At 25.8% G+C, this 21708-nt stretch overlaps 1 protein-coding gene and 1 long non-coding RNA gene across 2 annotated transcripts; one reads left to right on the forward strand and one right to left on the reverse strand.

The window, feature by feature from the left end:
• Positions 1-128: 128 nt before the first annotated feature.
• On the reverse strand, positions 129-3479 carry LOC103872618 (kinesin-like protein KIN-8A). Its single transcript, XM_009151051.3, has 6 exons — positions 2276-3479; positions 1934-2207; positions 1793-1843; positions 1618-1710; positions 481-1539; positions 129-410 (listed from the first exon to the last, which is right to left on the reverse strand). Exons 1-6 carry the CDS (start codon positions 2899-2901, stop codon positions 357-359), a joined length of 2157 nt encoding a protein of 718 aa, XP_009149299.1. The 5' UTR covers positions 2902-3479; the 3' UTR covers positions 129-356.
• Positions 3480-8324: 4845 nt separating this feature from the next.
• Positions 8325-8856, forward strand: LOC103872619. The gene is made up of 2 exons (XR_633707.2): positions 8325-8463; positions 8553-8856. It is a non-coding gene; the product is annotated as an uncharacterized LOC103872619 (long non-coding RNA).
• The last annotated feature ends 12852 nt before the right edge of the window (positions 8857-21708 follow it).

Consider the following 21708-nt stretch of genomic DNA (forward strand, 5'->3'; position numbering starts at 1 on the left):
TGTGTTAGAATAAGTCCAATGGGCCTTATATTAGTTTAAAATATAATATGGGCTTCTAAGTTAAGCTTATGTTCAAGTTGGGGAAGCCACACTGTATTCTACAATCACGAGTAAGTAGTCTCAGACTCTCAAACAAAACATGATCTCGCCATTTTCTTTTGACTAAACATAACCATGAGAATCATGAAGTACAACTGATGAAAAGAATTGTAAAAATAAATTAGTAAAAAGAAAAAATTATTGTGTTTTTTGTTTCTATAGAATACAGATGCTAAGCAAACAGTGGATGAAACAGACAAGAAAAACAAACACACTTGATAACATCTGAATCTGATCAGTCTTTTTAAACTCGTGTGTTAATGCTTCTTTTGTGTTGTTGTTGTTGTTGTCCTTGGACGAGCAAACCCCGGCTGCACAAAAAACAAACATATATTAGTGAATCACAGATTCTTGTTGAGCAAGTTTTATAGTAAAGTTTACCTGAAGCAGCATTGAAGGAGCTTCTTGATTAACAGGAAGAACATGGCTTCTCGTTTTCCTTCTATCCAACGAAGGACTATTAGCTACGGTTATGTCCCAGAAGCTTCTCTTTTTAGCTGGTGCAGCTGGAGATGCAAACCTATGACTAGGACTTTTTATCAGCTCCTTCTCTCTCTCCTTTGGTCTCAAGCTCCCTCTCGTCACAATCCTCCTTGTTGTTGTCTCTTTGCCTCTCTCTGGAGTTTTCTCGCTCTTTTTACTACACAGTTCTTTCATCAGCTCTTCCTTTTGCTTCTTCATCTGCACCACATGTTCCCTCTTCATTCTCTCCATCTCCATCTTCAGTGCCTTGACAGTCAGCTGAAGCTCCTTCACTGCATCTTCTGCTTTTCTCCTTTTGGATGATTCTGGTGTGAAACATGTCCCTGATAACAACGAGTGCCTCGGTTTCTTCTTCTGCTGAGCTGTTAATGCTGATGGTGGAGTCATTAGAGATGAGATTGATGGAGGTGTTGGAGATATGTTGTTGTTAGCAGCTGCTATGGTCTCTGCTTCAAGAGTCAAAACCTTCTGCTCCTGTTCCACGAGCTTTACACGCAGCTCACGGTTCTCTTCCTGAAGCTCCAACACTAGCTTGGCCTGATCAGGCCCTTCACTCACTTGAACCACCACCTCTTCATTTACTTCACATCCCTTCACACGAATCTCCTTAGCTCGATCTGCCCAATGGAGAGTGTTCTGCGTCTCACCAAAAGAATGATTGCTTGGACTTATATTAGCAATCATCACCGTGTTACACGAACCGCCTAGCGAGTCTTTGAGCAGCTGTGTCAGCTTTGAGTTTCTGTAAGGAATATGTTTCTTCCCTTCCACAAGCGCGTTAATGCAGCTACTTAACGCAAGAAGCGATCTGTTTATGTTGGCTCCTTCGAGAGATCTAAGCGTCCTTTGATCAGTAGCTATAGCTCTCTCTGATCCTGCAAGATCAATGAGAGACAGCTTCCCAACTCGGCTGATGACATTCATGGAACCATCTCTAGTCTTATACTCCACTACAACCTAAAGAAGATGTTATATTCATTAAGATACTATCAGTTTGCGCAATGTGAGATCTGAGGAAGATGTGATATTATTAACCTGAAGGATGGCGTGTGAGCGTGAAGATGTCTCATTGCAACGAGTTGGCTCAGTGGTTCTGTTTTGGTTTCCCCTTTGGAGCAAAGCCATAACCTGCAATGAACCATAACTTAATAAGTTTTAGCTTTGCTTAACATTTGATTCTCAAAAACATTCAAAGATTAGAATACAAAACCTCATCTGTGGAATAAGCTCTGTACTGAGTGAGACCAGCTGCCACAATTCCCTAATTATTGATCACATTCAAAGAACAGCAAAGCTAATGAATGAAACCATTGTGTTTATGTTCAAAACATAAAGTTTTTTTTATGTGTACCTGTTTATCTTCACGGAGAATGAGAGGTCTACCAGGAGAAAGCAAATCTCTAACGGTTTCATTATAGACTTCAAGATAAGACAGATGAACCGTATGGTTCCCATCTAAACTCCTCTCTCTAACCTTAGCAAACAAGTCTTTGATCGCTAAAACCATCACACCAGGATTCTCCATAGTCCCCAGCATTGTATAAGTCTTGCCTGCTCCCGTAGCACCGTAGCAGAACACAGAACCGTTCCTTCCTTCAAGCACTGCTTCCAACAGATCTCCTGTTCTGTAAAGAAAACACACACAACTTAAGTACTCGCACCATACAGACATTATGTTTGAGATAAGACTCACGTGGTGGAATAGACTTCTCGTTGTGTTGTGGTCTCAGGAAAAGAAGAATCAAAAGTGAAATGACGAACACGGAGCCTCTTGAGCCTTAAGTAGTCGTTATCGTTAGTGAACTCCGTTAGATAAACATCTCTTTTGTTCAATACCTTGACACAGCATCTTGACCCGTTCTCTCTTTCCTTCTTCCCCATTGGTCTAAGCCTAACGAACACCATGATCCTACTCCCACCGCAGGCCTCAAAGTTCTCACCTTTCTCAGCTCCGTTACCCATCGAGAGCTTTCTAATCACAGTAGAAGACTTAACCGGAGCCGTGTTGGTACCAAAAACCAGATCTGCGTCGGCTACATTGTTCTCCTTGGTCTCATCGTCGGCAAAGTTTGGATCTTTATGAAGTTTCTTGCAAGAATCGAGCATCTCGGGAGGCTTAAACCTCAGATCTTGGGGTTTTGGGGAGTGGTGAAGATGGTTAGGGTTGTTCCTGAGAGAGAAAGAGGCTCGCTTTTGCTGCTCGTACAAGAGAGTCAAAGCTCTCATCTTTTCCTTAAGCCCTTGATGTGGATTCGTGTATTCTTGCCTCCTGCTTTGCTCGTGATTCATTATCGCCTTGGATCGGGTCGATACAGGCATTGTTCTTCCTTCTCTTTTCCTTTTTCACTTTGGGATCTTTTAGAGAGACTGATGAATCGCTGTTGGTTAGACTGTGGAGAGTGTGTTGGTCAAAACCCCGAAGCTTTGAAAGTGTTGTTGATGATAAATTGCTATTTTCAGTCTTTGTTTTTGGATCCAAGAAGATAGACAACAACAAAAATTAAGGAAAAAAAGATATTTTTGAAAAAATGTAATTGTAACGGTCAAAATTTGCTCTGTCAGCCCGATGATTAAGCTTTGAGGGGCCCACCTAATTATTTTATTTCTTTTAAAAAGGATATAGGTGACAGTGTGGCACGCGAAACATCGTTGCTTGTTCATTTTCTTTAATCAACTCGGCCCAGCATTAATTTAGACCATTGGGTAACATACATTTTAGGCCTTAAGGTTATTAAATGTCTTATAAAATTTGGTTCTTCAAAATAATTTCTTTTTTTCCTAAAATCTTAAATAAAAAAGATTTATAAAATAAATTGTTTTCTAATCTTAACCAATTAAGAATTTTTTCTTTATAAAAATGCTGACCAGAAAGAATTGTAAAATTTTATTTAATAGTAATTTATACTTATAAAAACTAATGATAAACATGATAGTAAAAATATATTTAGTTAACAAGAAAATTTGTAAAAAAATATTAGTGATACTGGAAAAAAATGAATTTTGAAAATGGCAATTTTTTTTTTTTGACATCAATGGCAACTTTTAAAAATAGTTAATATTTACTGGAAATAATTATTTGATACTAATTTTATTTTTCTAAGTCCTAGATAAAATATAATTGTAAAAGATTATGTAATATTAATTTCCTTTTCTAAAATCCTAAAAAACTGTACAAGAATATTTGATAGTTTTTTTCTTATATATATAAAAAATCCTAAAACAAAAAAATTGTATCATATTTTTAAGTTTTAGCCAAAAGAAAATTGTAAAAAATTATTTGATAATATTTTTAAGGAAGTATTTGATGATGACCATGATAAAAAAATGATTTAATTAACAAAAAAGTGTAAAATTAGTATTGATATGAAATGTAAATTTTCTTTATTAGTAACTAAAAATAATTAGTTGATAGCAATTTATTTTTTCTAAACTTCTACAGAGAAGATAATTGTAATAGGTTATATGATAATAATTTTCTTTTTATAAAATCTTAAACAAAATTGTAAAAGAGTATTTAATATTATATTTTTAATTGTAAAATATATTTTTTTCCTTTTAAAAAAAAATCCTAACAAAATAAAATTTTAAAGAATTATTTAATGAAACATTAAATTATTACATAATAACATGTATAATGTTGTCATTGACTCGATTGGTGTATTTGACTTTCATTTCTTTTTACTTTTCATTCAGTTTTTTATTTCGGGTTGTGTTCAGTTTAAACGTTTAGATATAGTATTTTATCTAATCCTAAGTACAAAGTTTATAATAATTCATCTATGTACCATAACTATAAAATGCAAATATTAACTTAAACTTATGTGTAAAAATGAGTTTTAATTATAAAATAAATCTCAAACAACATATGCAAAGATGCTTTTTAAGATATTTTAAGATATAGTATTTTTCATTGACGTTGAGTAATGCATGGACATTTCCCTTTCTGCTTCTCCTCCATTAATGGTCCATTCTCAGCTGTTGTGATCCACCTGAGGCAGGTTCAATAGGTGGAAGAGCAGACTCCACAGCAGTTCCGTCAAGCATTCCAGCAGCATCTCTCTCAGCTGTTTTCTCAGGGGATCCAATTATAAACCCATCAGTAGGGTTAATTTTCACCGCGTCAGCTCCAAGCATGTCATCACCAGCATATTATCATCTCCCAGCACACTAAAAAAATATAAGAGGGGAGATGTAAATGACTTACAAAGCAGGGGATGAGTTATAGTGAGCTCTGTGGCTATGAAATTAGTACGTATGCATTAAGCTCTTTAGACTTTCAAATTTCTGGATACCCCCATATTTGGTTGCAGAACAAATTGAGCCCTCCTTATTGACGCACTTCCTGTTGAATATAAATGGTCAAAGGCAAGGGAAGTTAGTATGATAATTGGCTTCTTGTAAAATCTTGAGACAAATACTTACTTTTCAAGAAAGTTTTGGCTAGCTACATGGTCTTTGTTAATATAGAAAATGTGTCCAAGATGTAGCATTAGGAAAAGACGACCTCGAAGCACAATCAATGTGTATATTTGTCACCAATCTCTCTCATCTCTCGCAGTCCTCGTGAGCAATAGAATCATCAAAATATAATAAAGCCAATAAACTTATAATAGAAATAGGAAATCGAATCTATTAAGCATTCCTATACAGACAAAACAAAGAGACAATAATATCAAAAGATCAAAAACGAATGTGGAAGACTAACTGAGGATGAAACAATTATTTCATTGCTGCTTACGGCAGGAACCATGGTCACTCTTTTCATTCTAGATTTCTTGTTTTTTTCAAATTACCATGTATGAAACAATATGATTGTTTAAGTCTCTAATGTATTTTGCTATTTTCACCTCTAAAATAGAAGAATTCTATAATAGAGATGAGATATGTTCCAATGTATTCCTCTAAAATAGCAATCTCTAAATGTAGAGTAAAAAATAGAAGAATGCTATTTCTTCCTCTATAAATAGAGAAAAAAATAGAGATCTCTATTATAGAGGAAGAAATAGAGGTGGGTTAGAACAATTTTACCTGTAATTGCTATTATAGAGGTGAAAATAGCTATGGGTTAGAGATGCTCTAAGATTTAGATTTAATAATAAAGATTAGTTTGGGATATTAAGTTACTAACCTTTTTATTGGCACGAAGATGAGTACACCTATTGGATCGATATAATACTTCTCTTTCACTAAAACTGATATTAAAACAGAGGCTTACCCCTCGAACCCGAGACCTGAGACGAAGTGTTAGTGATCACGAATCCTGATGATATCTGGTTGCTCTTGGTGTAACATTTATGAGAAGACATGAACGACTTCGCATATGAGACAGGTGGTTACAGTGCGAAGTTTATCGTTGACGACTGGTTGTGGCTCTTCCATTAGCTGTAGAAGACAAAGCGTTTTTTTTGTTGTCTGATTGTGGTTGTGTGATTAAGGAGGACGCTGATGGACTGGTGCCGGGAAATAAATCCTAGATGCAGATCAACCGTACTGCTCTGTTTTCTGTATCTTTAACACAACGGCTATGAATGTTGCTTCTATTCCTATCTTATTTGTTTCCAATCTCTTAATCCACCTCCAGTTTTTGTCGCCCCGGAAGCTCGTTGTCTAGTTTAAGATCTGCCGAAAAGAGATATCACTTTGGAGACTGACGCCATTATCTAAGCCTGGTTTTCCTCCGTCGGTTGATTTTTTAATACCGTTCAGCTTAGAAACTCCTCAACGCCGTGAATCCCAACAGACGCTGGACCTCCACAGTGGATGAACAACGTCCGGACTTCAGATCAGAAAAAATGGTAGATGAGTTACCCATTATACTAAGAACAAAGTTTCTATTGTAATATGATTCGTGAGGATGATGTTTATGGGAAGAAGACATACCTTTTTATAGGTGAAGCACTGAAGTTTCACCACCTGAGAGAGAGATAAGAAGTGTTGAATGAGAAATCGTGGGTAGTGTGGATCCAAGGAATAAAAACGTTGTTAATGGCGACGATTCAGCTAATCCGGTTACGTAACAGATGAATCAAAAACGAAACGACATGAAGAAGACCGACATAGAGACTCCAAACGTATATTTGATTTCAAGGAGTTCCAGAATGAAAGGACTTAATCGAAACCAAAACAACTGAATCGTCACACAGACTTCTGCATCTCAGTCTCTCTAATGGCTGATTTAAAAGATTGTGGTGGAACCTTGAATCACGTCTCTAATGGTGTAACCCTAACTCACGAAAAATCACATTTAGTCCATAATAACAATTTTAATTATATCTATTACATTTTGAAAAATCTGTTTCAATCCCATCCCATATATATTATTTGAGAAGCATTGCAACATTTTTTTGTAGCCACGTGTCATCATTAGAATGATTTTTTAGAATCCTTAGAGAAATAGGTTGGTCCATCAAAATATATAATAAGCTTTTTATTAAACCACAATAAATACATTATTAATATGCTTCATTATTTCCTTAAATAAGATTACGGAATTGTCTAATGTGGCTAAAGTATATATGACAATTAATGATTTTGAATAATTAGGATTTGATAAAAATAAGTGTGTATTATAATTATATTTTTTTTAATTTTAAGCTATTAAAATAAATTAAACAATCATAGTAACCATATAATAAAAATTAAAAAAAATATTTATATATTATATTTTGAATTTTTTAAAACGAGTATAAATTACTAAAACTGTTAAAAGTTTCACATTCAAATTTTGTGATCTATGATTTAAAACTTTTGTTATGACATAATACAAATAATTAAAAAATAATATAAGTTGAAAGTCTCATTTAATAAGTATCAAAAATAAAAGATATATAAATATATGTATCATTTTAAATTAAACTATATGCCATATAAAAATACATAAATATCTTAATTTTGAAATTTACTTGGAACATTTGTTTGATAAAAATTTTGAAAAAATATTGACAACTTAATTTTTTTAAATATTATAAATTACTTAAACCATTAATTCCATAGTGAAAATTTTGTCATCACTAATTTAGATTTTTTGCTATAACAGATACAAATGATAAAAAAAAATATGAGCAAAAAGCATCATCTAATAAATATTAATATTAAAATATACCAAATATGTTACTATCATTTAAATTTAATTATATATCATATCAAATAGAAAAAAAAAATTGATTTATAAAATTTATTTATATGTTCGCACCAATTTAATTATATAAGTAGTAGATAATGACTTTTTATTCATTATATATTTATCATTTCATAATATGTTATAAACATATAATATATAAAATAATTTATATATATAATTTCATCCCGCGCAAGGCGCGGATTTTAACCTAGTAAACAAATTATATCTTGACAAGGCAATCTGAAAGAAAATAAAACTTTCACACTAATATTCATATGCTTAGGTAAAAGAATCATGCACTTTTATATTATTTTGACTATAATCTCAGAATATTAATTGAAAGATTTTCTTACAAAAATATAAATAATGCAAGTTTATGTGTATATGCTTAGGTAAATGAATCATGCACTTTTATATTATTTTAACTATAATCTCATAAAATTAATTGAAAGATTTCCTTACGAAAATATAATTAATGCAAGTTTATGTTTATATGCTTAGGTAAATGAATCATGCACTTTTATATTATTTTGACTATAATCTCAGAAAATTAATTGAAAGATTTTCTTTACAAAAATATAATTAATGCAAGTTTATGTTTATATATATATATATAAGCCAGTCTAAAATATAATAGAACTCTCAAACAATTTATAAAACATCCTACAAAATGAGTCTCTCCAAAAAATATATATTAATCGCATTTGTTTTCACTCTTTTTTTCGCGATGTCAATTGTTCGCTGCACCGATATTGTTTCAGGTACTACATTAAAATTTAATTTTTAGTTATGCTAAAGTCTTCATTCCTGCATAATTTTAATATTTTATTATTTCTTACTATTCTAATAGATTTCGGAGTAAAGTATAATGTGTGCTATGGTCCATGTGACGACAAAGGAAAGTGTTGGCCGTATTGTCATACCAAAAAAGGTCTGATAAGTGGAGACTGTGTGTCTGGCATTTGTTGTTGTGATGAACACTAAATAAAATATTAAATAATATCATTAGATATTATATTTTGTATGAAATGAAATAATATTACGAATAATACATAAAATGCTTTTACAAAAAAAAATGTTATCAAATTGAAATTACTTTGATTAACCTCGAGAAAACATTAGTCAAAGTTTCATGTCTTTTCTTAAAAAAAACATTAATAAAAGTATAGTAAATATTAATAACTAGGTTAAGATCCACGCCTTACGCGGAATGAACATTATATATATAAATTATTTTATATATTATATGTTTATAACATATTATGAAATAATAAATATATATTGAATAATTAAAAAGTCATTATCTACTACTTATATACTTAAATTGGTGCGAACATATAAATAAATTTTATAAATCGAAAAAATATTTTTTCTATTTGATAGGATATATAATTAAATTTAAATGATAGTAACATATATATAGTATATTTTAATATTAATATATATTAGATGATGTTTTTTGCTCATATTTGTTTTATCATTTGTTTCTGTTATAGCAAAAAGTCTAAATTAGTGATAACAAAATTTCCACTGTGGGATTAATGATTTAAGTAATTTATAATATTTTAAAAATTAAGTTGTCTATATTTTTTCAAATTTTTTTATCAAAAACATGTTCAAAGTAAATTTCAACATTAAGATATTTATGTATTTTTATTTGACATATAGTTTAATTTAAAATGATACATATATTTATATATCTTTTATTTTTGATACTTATTAAATGGGACTTTCAACTTATATTATTTTTTTAATTATTTGTATCATGTCATAACAAAAGTTTTAAATCATAGATCACAAAATTTGAATATGAAACTTTTAACAGTTTTAGTAATTTATACTCGTTTTAAAAAATTCAAAATATATATATATAAATAATTTTTTAATTTTTATTATATGGTTACTATGATTGTTTAATTTATTTTAGTAGCTTAAAATTAAACAAATATAATTATAATACGTACTTATTTTAATCAAATCTTTATTATTCAAAATAATTAATTGTCATATATACTTTAGCTACATTAGGAAATTCCGTAATCTTATTTAAGGAAATAATGAAGCACATTAATAATGTATTTATTATGGTTTAATAAAAAGCTTATTATATATTTAGATGGATCTACCTATTTCTCTAAAGATTCTAAGAATCACTCTAGTGATGACACGTGACTACAAAAAAATGTTGCAATGATTCTCAAATAATATATAAGGGATGTAAACATCCCACATGACATAGAACTGTAAAATATGAAAGGGAAAACACGTGAAGAACAGTTAACGTTACATATATATCTTATGCAAAAATAAATGAAGTGAAAAAGGAAACTAATAAAAAAATGGTAAATGTAATTAAGTAAAAAATAAAATATTCATTTTTTTCCTTTGTACATATATTCATTTTAAAAAAAGGAAACTAATAAGTGAATGTAAATGTAATTAAGTGAAAAATAAAAATATTCATTTAAAAATAAAATATTCATTTTTTCCTTTGTACATATATATTCCTTTTTTTTTATTTTACCAAAATAAATATTCATTTTTTCTCAACATATATATAAATCTTATGAACGGAGACGTCTCATAAACCCTACATAGTAGAAGCTCTGCAGATACATTCAGTCCATGTTGTCATGCAGCTTCTTTTGGACCGAATTTCTAATGAAATTAGAAAAAACTATAAAAAATTCAAAACAAAATTAAAAAAAAATTCAAAATTCAGAAAAACATAAAAATTAAAAATTCTAAAAACGGCAATTGTCAATAATAGCACATTTTGAGTTCTTGTCTCAAAAATGGCACTAGAAGGAGAAAGTCACAAAAATGACATTCATTAAAAGGTAAAAATTCTAAAAAAATTCTAAAGTAAGATCAAAAATTAAAATTTCATAACACTCCCTAAATTGGTTGACTAACCACTATAAAATTGCTATTTTTTAGAGAAAGAGAGACAACAAAAGTTTCAAACCTCTTTGACCTTCATCATATGTTAGTGAAGGATGCAACTATGCGTTAAAACAAAATTTTCATATTTTTGAATTTTTCTCAAAATCTATGTGTTAACCCCTACGAAAATATTTAATTTTTCGGTATATGCTCTATATACTGAAGCGTACAATCTCAAACAACATATGCAAGGGCCATTTACATTTTAAGTTAGATGTTTAAATACTAATGTACTTTTTCCATTTTTTTAAATTGTGTATTTCCTTTTCTTATACTTTCTATTTGCGTAATATCTATATTTTACATTTTAAGATAGATGTTTAAATCTTAATATACTTTTTCCATTGTTTTTAAGTTGTGTATTTATTTTTCTTATACTTTCTATTTACTTAATATCTATATTTTACATTTTAAGATAGATGTTTAATATTTAATGTACTCTTTCCATTTTTAAAAAATTATGCATTTACTTATTATTGTATATATAATTCGTATATTTATATATTTATAATATTTAATTATTATTTATTTTTCTATATATTGAGTATTTCTCTTTATTATACTTTATATTTAGTTAATATCTATATTTAATATTTTAAGATAGATGTTTAAATCTTAATGTATTTTTTTCATTTTTAATGTAAAACGGCAATGTTTAATAGAAGAACTTGGACAAATAGTCAAATAGTTATATTTATGTTTTTTTTTCTTTTTTTATAAAATTGTAATGTTATATTATGGAGATAAGCTGTTTTTTTAGTGAAAAATGGTAATATTACATATGTTTAATGTAGTTTTTCCATTTTTTTATGTTGTATGTTTACATATTATTGTTATTTTTAAATGTAAAATGATAATCTTACATATGTTTAATGTAGTATTTCCATTTTTTATGTTGTATGTTTATATATTATTTATTATTTTCAAAATTATATAAAATGTTTTTTTTACAAAATAGTAATGTTACATTATGGAGATAAGCGGTCTTTTTTTAGTGAAAAATGGTAATCTTATATATGTTTAATGTATTTTTTTCATTTTTTATGTTGTATGTTTACATATTATAATTTAGATGCTTAATGTAATATTTATATTCATATTTACTTACTATTTATTTTACTATACATTTTTTAGATCGAAGTGTAATCTAGTTTTTTTCCTGCTTTTATATTGATTTTCAAATGTTATATTATTTATTCTATTTTCTTTCCTTTTATATCAAATGATAATATTATAATAGTCTTTTAGTGTAATATTTACTTATTATTTATTGTATTATACATTTTGCAGATAGATTTCTAATAAACATTTTCTATTTCTTTTATTGTATATTTATTTATTTTCTATTTCTTAAAATCACATGGCTTCTTTTGAAAAATAGATTTTTATATTTATGTGGACGGTCTATGGAAAACACTTAGTTTTTAATATGAAAAATAGATAATTAATTATACAATGATAAATTCTTATAAATTTAACAATTTCATAAAAAAAAACTAATGCAATGTTTACAATTAAAAGATAATTATTTTACATTCTTTTGGATTCCTATTATTGATAGATTAATTTATACCAACTTTATTTTGACTAATGTAGTATTTACATTTTCTATATTGTATATTACTTTTTAATGTAGTATTTTCATTTTTAAATTGTGTACTTAATTATTATTAATTATTGTATATTATATATTTACATATTTAAATGCATATTTAAATGTAATTAATTTTTACATTTTAAGATATATGTGTAATGTTGTATTTCTATTTTTTATTTTTTATTTACATTTTAAGATAGATGTTTAATGCTTAATGTACTTTTTTATTTTTTATATTATGTATTTACTTATCGATATTATTTTCGTATATTATATATTTACATAATATATATATATTTTACATTTTAAGATAAATGTTTAAGGCTTAATGTACTTTTTCTATTTTTTTAAATTTTATATTTACATTTTATGATAAATTTTTAATGCTTAATGTACTTTTTATATTTTTTATATTATGTATTTACTTATTAATATTTTTTATTTTTATAGATTTTTTAAATTGTGTATTTACTTATTATTGTATATATATATTATATATTTATGCATTTAAATGTATATTTACTTATATTTTCGTATGTACTTACTTATTATAACTTTTTGTATATTATATATTTAAATATTTAAATGTATATTTACATGTATTTAAGTTTTATATTTTTAGATAGATTGTCTAATTTAATATTTCCATTCTTTATTTTTTTTTTACATTTTAAGACAGATGTTTAGTGCTTAATGTAATTTTTTTCATTTTTATATTATGGATTTACTTATTAATATTATTTTAGTATATTATATGTTTACTTAATATCAATATTTTTCATTTTAAGATTTATGTTTAAGTTTTAATGTACTTTTTCTATTTCTTTAGATTGTGTATTTACATTTTAAGATAAATTTTTAATACTTAATATATTTTTTATATATATTTTTATTATGTATTTGCTTATTAATATTATTTTTCGTATGTTATATATATTTTTAAATTGTGTATTTACTTATTATTGTATATATAATTTGTATATTATATATTTACATATTTAAATGTATATTTACTTATATTTTCGTATGATTTAATGTATATATAGTAATAATGTGTAGTATGATAATATGATTTAATATAATAAGGTAATAATAGTAGTTATGCCACGTGGCTTCTTTTCGAAGAGTGTTTCTAAAACGATGTGGACGTTCCCTGGAGCCTCGATTAGTTAATTTTATTAGTACTAGGGATTAACCCGGGCTACGCCCGGGATTTTATTTTTTTTCTAATTTAAGTTGTTAAATTATTTATATTTAGGTTATGCTATATATTTTATATAAACGTTAAGATGCATGCCATAATTAAAATTTACTTTTAAATTTTAACACGTTAAATTAACATATTTTTTACTATTTAAATATTTTTTTTTGTAATTTTGTTGGCTATCTAGTTATCATATTTAGCAAAATTATATGTTGAGTGTTGGAATAAATGTTTTAGATATTTAATTAAACTGCAGAGTATTTTCGGATCGACCACATGCTCAACAATCGATCGATCCGTAAAAAGATGGTCGATCTCCTTCGCCAGGTAAGTACAATTTTAGCAAAAATATCTTTGATTTTCAAATATCAAGTATATAACTATTTTTTTGATTGATTTTTAATTGTATTTTTTGATTAAATTATTGTATTATAATGTTTAAGTAAATATTTTTTGTGATGTTTGAATTTGTGATGTTCGTATACTTAACCTAGATGATATTGATGTTTAACAATTTATTGTTTTCTGGAAATAAAAAATAATGATATATCAAAACGTATCTAATACTTGTTAAATGATAGTATAATGTAAACTGCATCCATTATTTGAAAATAACCATTTGTTGTTTTTATTTTTTATTTTAAATCAGAAATTATTTTTATTTAAAAACATTATTCATATATAATATAATAGTTTAAGTTTGGAAGATTATCTATATATATAAATTATGTATATTTTTTATCTTGAGTAATTGAATAAAAGCTGAATTTCTTATCTTGAAAATCAAATATTTATATTTTTGTCTTCATGTTATACTCACCAATCCATCATTGATATTTATAACTCAATATGTTTTTAAAAACACTTAGTTTTAAGTAATAAACGAATTTAATAAATTAAATTTATCACCTATAAAGTTCTGTAAACTATATTTGAAAACTCTCTAAAGTTATATTTTAAGCATAATATTACTATTATTTAATTTAAGTTATTTTAAGCATAATATATGCTAAACCAACTTAAATTATATTTACAATAGGACCATCCTAAACCGGTTAATAAACCAAAAAATAATACTAAACCAACATGAACCAATACCTGATTCGGCGAGGAATGAAGTGTTTCGGGATAAACGCTTGAATGGTTATTAACTGTAAAGGTTTGATCATGAAAGATTTAGTATGAATATTAACAATAAAATTATGGATTAGATTAATTTAAATTTGTAAGAATACCTTTGAGTCTATGAAAAGCAATTCAATTCCCATGAATAAGTTTGGTTTTTGAAAGTTGCGGGTTTCCCAACAATGAATCCACCTAACAAAAACTTCGTTGTTATAAAAAATCTCCTTCAAGGTCATTCAAGGTTTTTGGGACGGCAAGAGTTCATGGTGGAACCATTTTTTTACTCGAGTGCTTTGAAGTTTTCCTTGATAGTGTGAGGTTGATGTTGATGGAATAATGAGTTTTATAGGGACTTTTTTGATGTAAAACTATACATTCTTTTTTTGTTTAATGTGGTATTTCTATTTTTATATAATTTACTATCATTTTAAGATAGATGTACATTTTAAGATAAATGTTTAAATCTTAATGTACTTTTTTCCATTTTTTAAAATGTTTATTTCCATTTCTTATTTTTTTATTTACGTAATATCTATATTTTATATTTTAAAATAGATATTTAAATCTTAATGTGCTTTTTCCATTTTTTTAAATTGTGCATTTACTTATATTATATATTTTACATTTTAAGATAGATGTTTAATGCTTAATGAATTTTTTCCATTTTCTTAAAAAAATTGTGTATTTACTTATTATTATATATATAATTCATATATTATATATTTACATTATTTACTTATTATTTATTTTCCTGTATATGTATTTCCATTTCTTGTACTTTTTATTTACTTAATATCTCTATTTTACATTTTAAGATAGATGTTTAAATGTTAATGTACATTTTCCATTTATTTAAATTGTATATTTCCATTTGTTATACTTTCTATTTACGTAATATCTATATTTTAAATTTTAAGATATATTTTGAAATCTTAATGTAATTTTCCATTTCTTAAATTGGGTATTTACCGATATTATATATTTTCTTATTATTTATTTTTATTTATATTGTGTATTTCTATTTCTTATACTTTATTTACTAATAGTTTTATATTTTAAGATAGATTTACATTTTAATATAGATGTTTAAATACTAATGTACTTTTTCCATTTTTTTAAAATGTATATTTCCTTTTCTTATACTTTCTATTTGCGTAATATCTATATTTTACATTTTAAGATAGATGTTTAGATCTTAATATACTTTCTCCATTGTTTTTAAGTTGTGTATTTCTTTTTCTTATACTTTCTATTTACTTAATATCTATATTTTACATTTTGAGATTGATGTTTAATATTTAATGTACTCTTTCCATTTTTTAAAAATTGTGCATTTACTTATTATTGTATATATAATTCGTATATTTATATATTTATAATATTTACTTATTATTTATTTTTATATATATTGAGTATTTCTCTTTCTTATACTTTATATTTAGTTAATATCTATATTTTATATTTTAAGATAGATGTTTAAATCTTAATATATTTTTCTATTTTTAATGTAAAATGACAATGTTTAATAGAAGAGCTTGGATAAATAGTCAAATAGTTATATTTATGTTTTTTTTCTTTTTTTATAAAATGGTAATGTTACATTATGGAGATAAGCCGTTTTTTAAGTGAAAAATGGTAATCTTACATATGTTTAATGTAGATTTCTATTTTTTTATGTTGTATGTTTACATATTATCGTTATTTTTAAATGTAAAATGGTAATCTTACATATGTTTAATGTAGTATTTCCATTTTTTATGTTGTATGTTTACATATTATTTATAATTTTCGAAGATTAGTAATATTAAAATGTAAAACTATATTTTATGCCACGTGTCATCTTTCGGGAGCAGTTTGTTTTGCTGATGTGGACGCTCTATGGAGCTTCAAAATGTCTATTTTATTAGTATATTGTATATATAATTCGTATATTATATATTTATAATATTTACTTATTATTTATTTTTCTATATATTGAGTATTTCTCTTTCTTATACTTTATATTTAGTTAATATCTATATTTTATATTTTAAGATAAATGTTTAAATTTTAATATATTTTTCCATTTTTAATGTAAAACAGCAATGTTTAATAGAAGAACTTGGATAAATAGTCAAATAGTTATATTTATGTTTTTTTTTTCTTTTTTTATAAAATGGTAATGTTACATTATGGAGATAAGCTGTTTTTTTAAAGTAAAAAATAGTAATCTTACATATGTTTAATGTAGATTTCTATTTTTTTTATGTTGTATGTTTACATATTATTGTTATTTTTAAATGTAAAATGGTAATCTTACATATGTTTAATGTAGTTTTTCCATTTTTTATGCTGTATGTTTCATATTATTTATAATTTTTAAAAATTAGTAAATTAAAATGTAAAACTATATTTTTATTTAGTTAATATCTATATTTTATATTTTAAGATAAATGTTTAAATTTTAATATATTTTTCCATTTTTAATGTAAAACAGCAATGTTTAATAGAAGAACTTGGATAAATAGTCAAATAGTTATATTTATGTTTTTTTTCTTTTTTTATAAAATGGTAATGTTACATTATGGAGATAAGCTGTTTTTTTAAAGTGAAAAATAGTAATCTTACATATGTTTAATGTAGATTTCTATTTTTTTTATGTTGTATGTTTACATATTATTGTTATTTTTAAATGTAAAATGGTAATCTTACATATGTTTAATGTAGTTTTTCCATTTTTTATGCTGTATGTTTCATATTATTTATAATTTTTAAAAATTAGTAAATTAAAATGTAAAACTATATTTTATGCCACATGTCATCTTTCGGGAGAATTTGTTTTCGCTGATGTGGACGCTCTATGGAGCCTCAAAACGTCCCTTTTATTAGTAAGGACTAGGGATTAACCCGGGCTACGCCCGAGATTTTTATTTTTTTTCTAATTTAAGTTGTTAAATTATTTATATTTATGTTATGATATATATTTATATAAATGTTAAGATGCATGTCATAATTAAAATTTATTTTTAAATTTTAACACGTTAAATTAACATATTTTTTACTATTTAAATATCTTTTTTGTAATTTTGTTGGCTATCTAGTTACATATTTAGCAAAACTATCTGTTGAGTGTTGGAATAAATGTTTTAGATATTTAATTAAACTGCAGAGTATTTTCGAATCGACCACATGCTCAACAATCGATCGATCCGTAAAAGATGGTCGATCTCCTTGGCCAGGTAAGTACAATTTTAGCAAAAATATCTTTGATTTTCAAATATTATATAACTATTCTTTTGAATATAATTTTTTTGAATTGTATTTTTTGAATAAATTATTGTATTATAATGTTTATGTAAAAATTTTTTGATGTTTGATTTTGTGTTGTTCGTATACTTAACCTAGATAATATTGATGTTTAACAATTTATTGTTTTCTGGATATAGAAAATAATGATATATCAAAACATATCTAATACTTGTTAAATGATAGTATAATGTAAATTACTTCCATTATTTGAAAATAACCATTTGTTGTTATTTTTTTTTTAAATCAGAAATTATTTTTATTTAAAAACATCATTCATATATAATATAATAGTTTAAGTTTGGAAGATTAATCTATATATATAATTATGTATATTTTTAAAAAATAATTCAAGATATTATATTGAGTAACTGAATAAAAGCTGAATTTCTTATCTTGAAAATCAAATATTTATAGTTTTGTCTTCATGTTATACTCACCAATCCATAATTGATATTTATAACTCAGTATGTTTTTTAAAAAACTTAGTTTTACGTAATAAATGAATTTAATAAATAAATTCATCACCTATAATGTTCTGTAAACTATATTTGAAAACTCTCTAAAATTATATTTTAAGCATAATATTACTATTATTTAATTTAAGTTATTATAAGCATAATATATGCTAAACCAACTTAAATTATATTTACAATAGGACCATCCTAAACCGGTTAATAAACCAAAAACAATACTAAACCAACATGAACCAATACCTGATTCGGCGAGGAAGGAAGTGTTTCGGGATAAACGCTGCTTGAATGGTTATTAACTGTAATGGTTTGATCATGAAAGAGTTAGTATAATTATTAACAATAAAATTATGGATTAGATTAATTTAAATTTGTAAGAATATCTTTGAGTCTATGAAAAACAATTCAATTCCCATGAATAAGTTTGGCTTTTGGAAGTTGCGGGTTTCCCAACAATGAATCCACCTAACAAAAAGTTCGTTGTTATAAAAAATCTACTTCAAGGTCATTAAAGGTTTTTGGGACGGCAAGAGTTGATGGTTGAACCATTTTTTTGCTCGAGTGCTTTGAAGTTTTCCTTGATAGTGTGAGGTTGATGTTGATGGAATAATGAGTTTTATAGAGACTTTCTTGATGTAAAACTATATATTTTTTTTTTGTTTAATGTGGTATTTCCATTTTTATATAATTTACTACCATTTTAAGATAGATGTACATTTTATTTAATGTATTCTTTCCATTTTTAAAAAATTGTGCATTTACTTATTATTGTATATATAATTCGTATATTTATATATTTATAATATTTACTTATTATTTATTTTCTATATATTGTGTATTCTCTTTTTTATACTTTATATTTTTGATAATATCTATATTTATATTTTAATATATATGTTTAAATCTTAATGTATTTTTCCATTTTTAATGTAAAACGGCAATGTTTAATAGAAGAACTTGGACAAATAGTCAAATTAGTTATATTTATGGTTTTTTATTTTTTATAAAATGGTAATGTTACATTATGGAGATAAGCCGTTTTTTTTAGTAAAAAAGGGTAATCTTACATATCTTTAATGTAGTTTTTCATTTTTTATGTTGTATGTTTACATATTATTGTTATTTTAAATGTAAAATGGTAATCTTACATATGTTTAATGTAGTATTTCTATTTTTATGTTGTATGTTTATATATTATTTATTATTTTCGAAATATATATAATGTTTTTTACAAAATAATAATGTTACATTATGGAGATAAACCGTCTTTTTTTTTAGAAAAAGGGTAATCTTTACATATGTGTATGTTGTTTTCCATTTTTTATGTTGTATGTTTACATATTTAAAAAAAAAAAAATGTAAAATAGTAATCTTACATATGTTTAATGTAGTATTTCCATTTTTATGTTGTATGTTAGATATATTTATTATTTTTGAAATTATATATAATGTTTTTTTACATTTTTTATAAAACGGTAATGTTACATTTTGGAGATAAGCCGTCTTTTTTTCAAGTGAAAAATGGTAATATTACATATGTTTAATTAGGCATGGGAATTCGGGGTCCCAATCGGGTTTCGGTTTTATCCATTCGGATTTTGGTTTTTCGGGTTTTTCAAAATCAACCCCACTCGGGTTATATAAAAGTTTGGTTCGGGACCGGTTCGGGTTCTATCGGGTTCGGGTTGGGGTTAGTAAATCTTCAAAGAACCGGTATAACCCATTGTACTTTCGGGTTCGGATCCCAATCGGTTCTTCGGTTTAAAAATACCTGATTTGTACATATTTGTAACTAAAATATACATGAAATCGGTTCTTCGATTTTAAAATACATGATTTGTACATATTTTAATAGCCAAAACATAGTAAAAATTGATTCAAAAATAAGAAAAAAACATCAAACGTGATCATCCAAAATCAAGCGAAAGATAAACATAGTTAGTGATAGAAAAAAAACCAGATAAATGAAATCATAAAACAAAAACTAAGTTCTCATGAAATGAGAAACATTATTCAATAAAAATAAAACCAAAATCTAAAAACTTCAGGCTTCAACCGCCACATTCCACCATCAACCTTCATGTAACAAATAATTATTTTAGAAGTTTAATAATATCTTAAAGTATTTTGGATGCATATTAAGAATTAAGATCATATTTGGTAGAAGTTTTTTTTGTGATTTTAAATTTTTCGGGTTCTATCGGATATCCATTTAGGTTCGGGTTCGGTTCGGATAATACCCATAACCCAAAATACCAAAAAACAGGATCCATTCGGTATTTATGTCGGGTTTGGATCGGTTCGGATTCATTTTTATCGGATCGGGTTTGGTTCGGATTTTCGGATTCGGTTTATTTGCCCAGCCCTATGTTTAATGTAGTTTTTTTCATTTTTTATGTTGTATGTTTACATATTATTTATAATTTTCGAAAATTAGTAATATTAAAATGTAAAACTATATTTTATGCCACGTGTCATCTTTCGGAAGAAGTTTTTTTTTTGCTTATGTGGACGCTCTATGGAACCTTAAAAGGTCTCTTTTATTAGTATAGATTTCGTATGTTATATATATTTTTAAATGTTGTATTTACTTATTATTGTATATATAATTTGTATATTTTATATTTACATATTTAAATGTATATTTACTTATATTTTCGTATGATTTAATGTATATATGGTAATAATGTGTAGTATGATAATATGATTTAATATAATAAGGTAATAATAGTAGTTATGCCACGTGGCTTCTTTTCGAAGAGTGTTTCTAAAACGATGTGGACGTTCCCTGGAGCCTCGATTAGTCCATTTTATTAGTATAGATTATATTTTCGTATGATTTAATGTATATATGGTAATAATGTGTAGTATGATAATATGATTTAATATAATAAGGTAATAATAGTAGTTATACCACGTGGCTTCTTTTCGAAGAATGTTTCTAAAATGATGTGGACGTTCCCTGGAGCCTCGATTAGTCCATTTTATTAGTATAGACTAGGGATTAACCCGGGCTACGCCCGGATTTTATTTTTTTCTAATTTAAGTTATTAATTATTTATATTTAGGCTATGATATATATTTATAAAAATGTTAAATGCATGTCATAATTAAAATTTATTTTTAAATTTTAACACGTTAAATTAACATATTTTTTACTATTTAAATATTTTTTTTAATTTTATTTGGCTATCTAGTATCATATTTAGCAAAACTATCTTTGAGTGTTGGAATAATGTTTTAGAAATTTTATTAAACTCCAGTGTATTTTCGGATCGACCACATGCTCAACATTCGATCGATCGTAAAAAGATGGTCGATCATCCTTGGCCAGGTAAGTACAATTTTAGCAAAAATATCTTTTATTTTCAAATAT

Source organism: Brassica rapa, chromosome A06, assembly GCF_000309985.2.
Source record: "Brassica rapa cultivar Chiifu-401-42 chromosome A06, CAAS_Brap_v3.01, whole genome shotgun sequence".
NCBI classification, from domain to species: Eukaryota; Viridiplantae; Streptophyta; class Magnoliopsida; order Brassicales; family Brassicaceae; genus Brassica; species Brassica rapa.

Excerpts from the sequence above, each read along its gene's own strand:
- LOC103872618 (XM_009151051.3), bottom strand. The coding sequence starts at position 2,901 with ATGCCTGTATCGACCCGATCCAAGGCGATAATGAATCACGAGCAAAGC. Across the intron at positions 2,208-2,275 it reads CGAGAAGTCTATTCCACCAC|AACAGGAGATCTGTTGGAAG; the intron begins GTGAGTCTTATC and ends TTTTCTTTACAG. Across the intron at positions 1,844-1,933 it reads TTCTCCGTGAAGATAAACAG|GGAATTGTGGCAGCTGGTCT; the intron begins GTACACATAAAA and ends ATCAATAATTAG.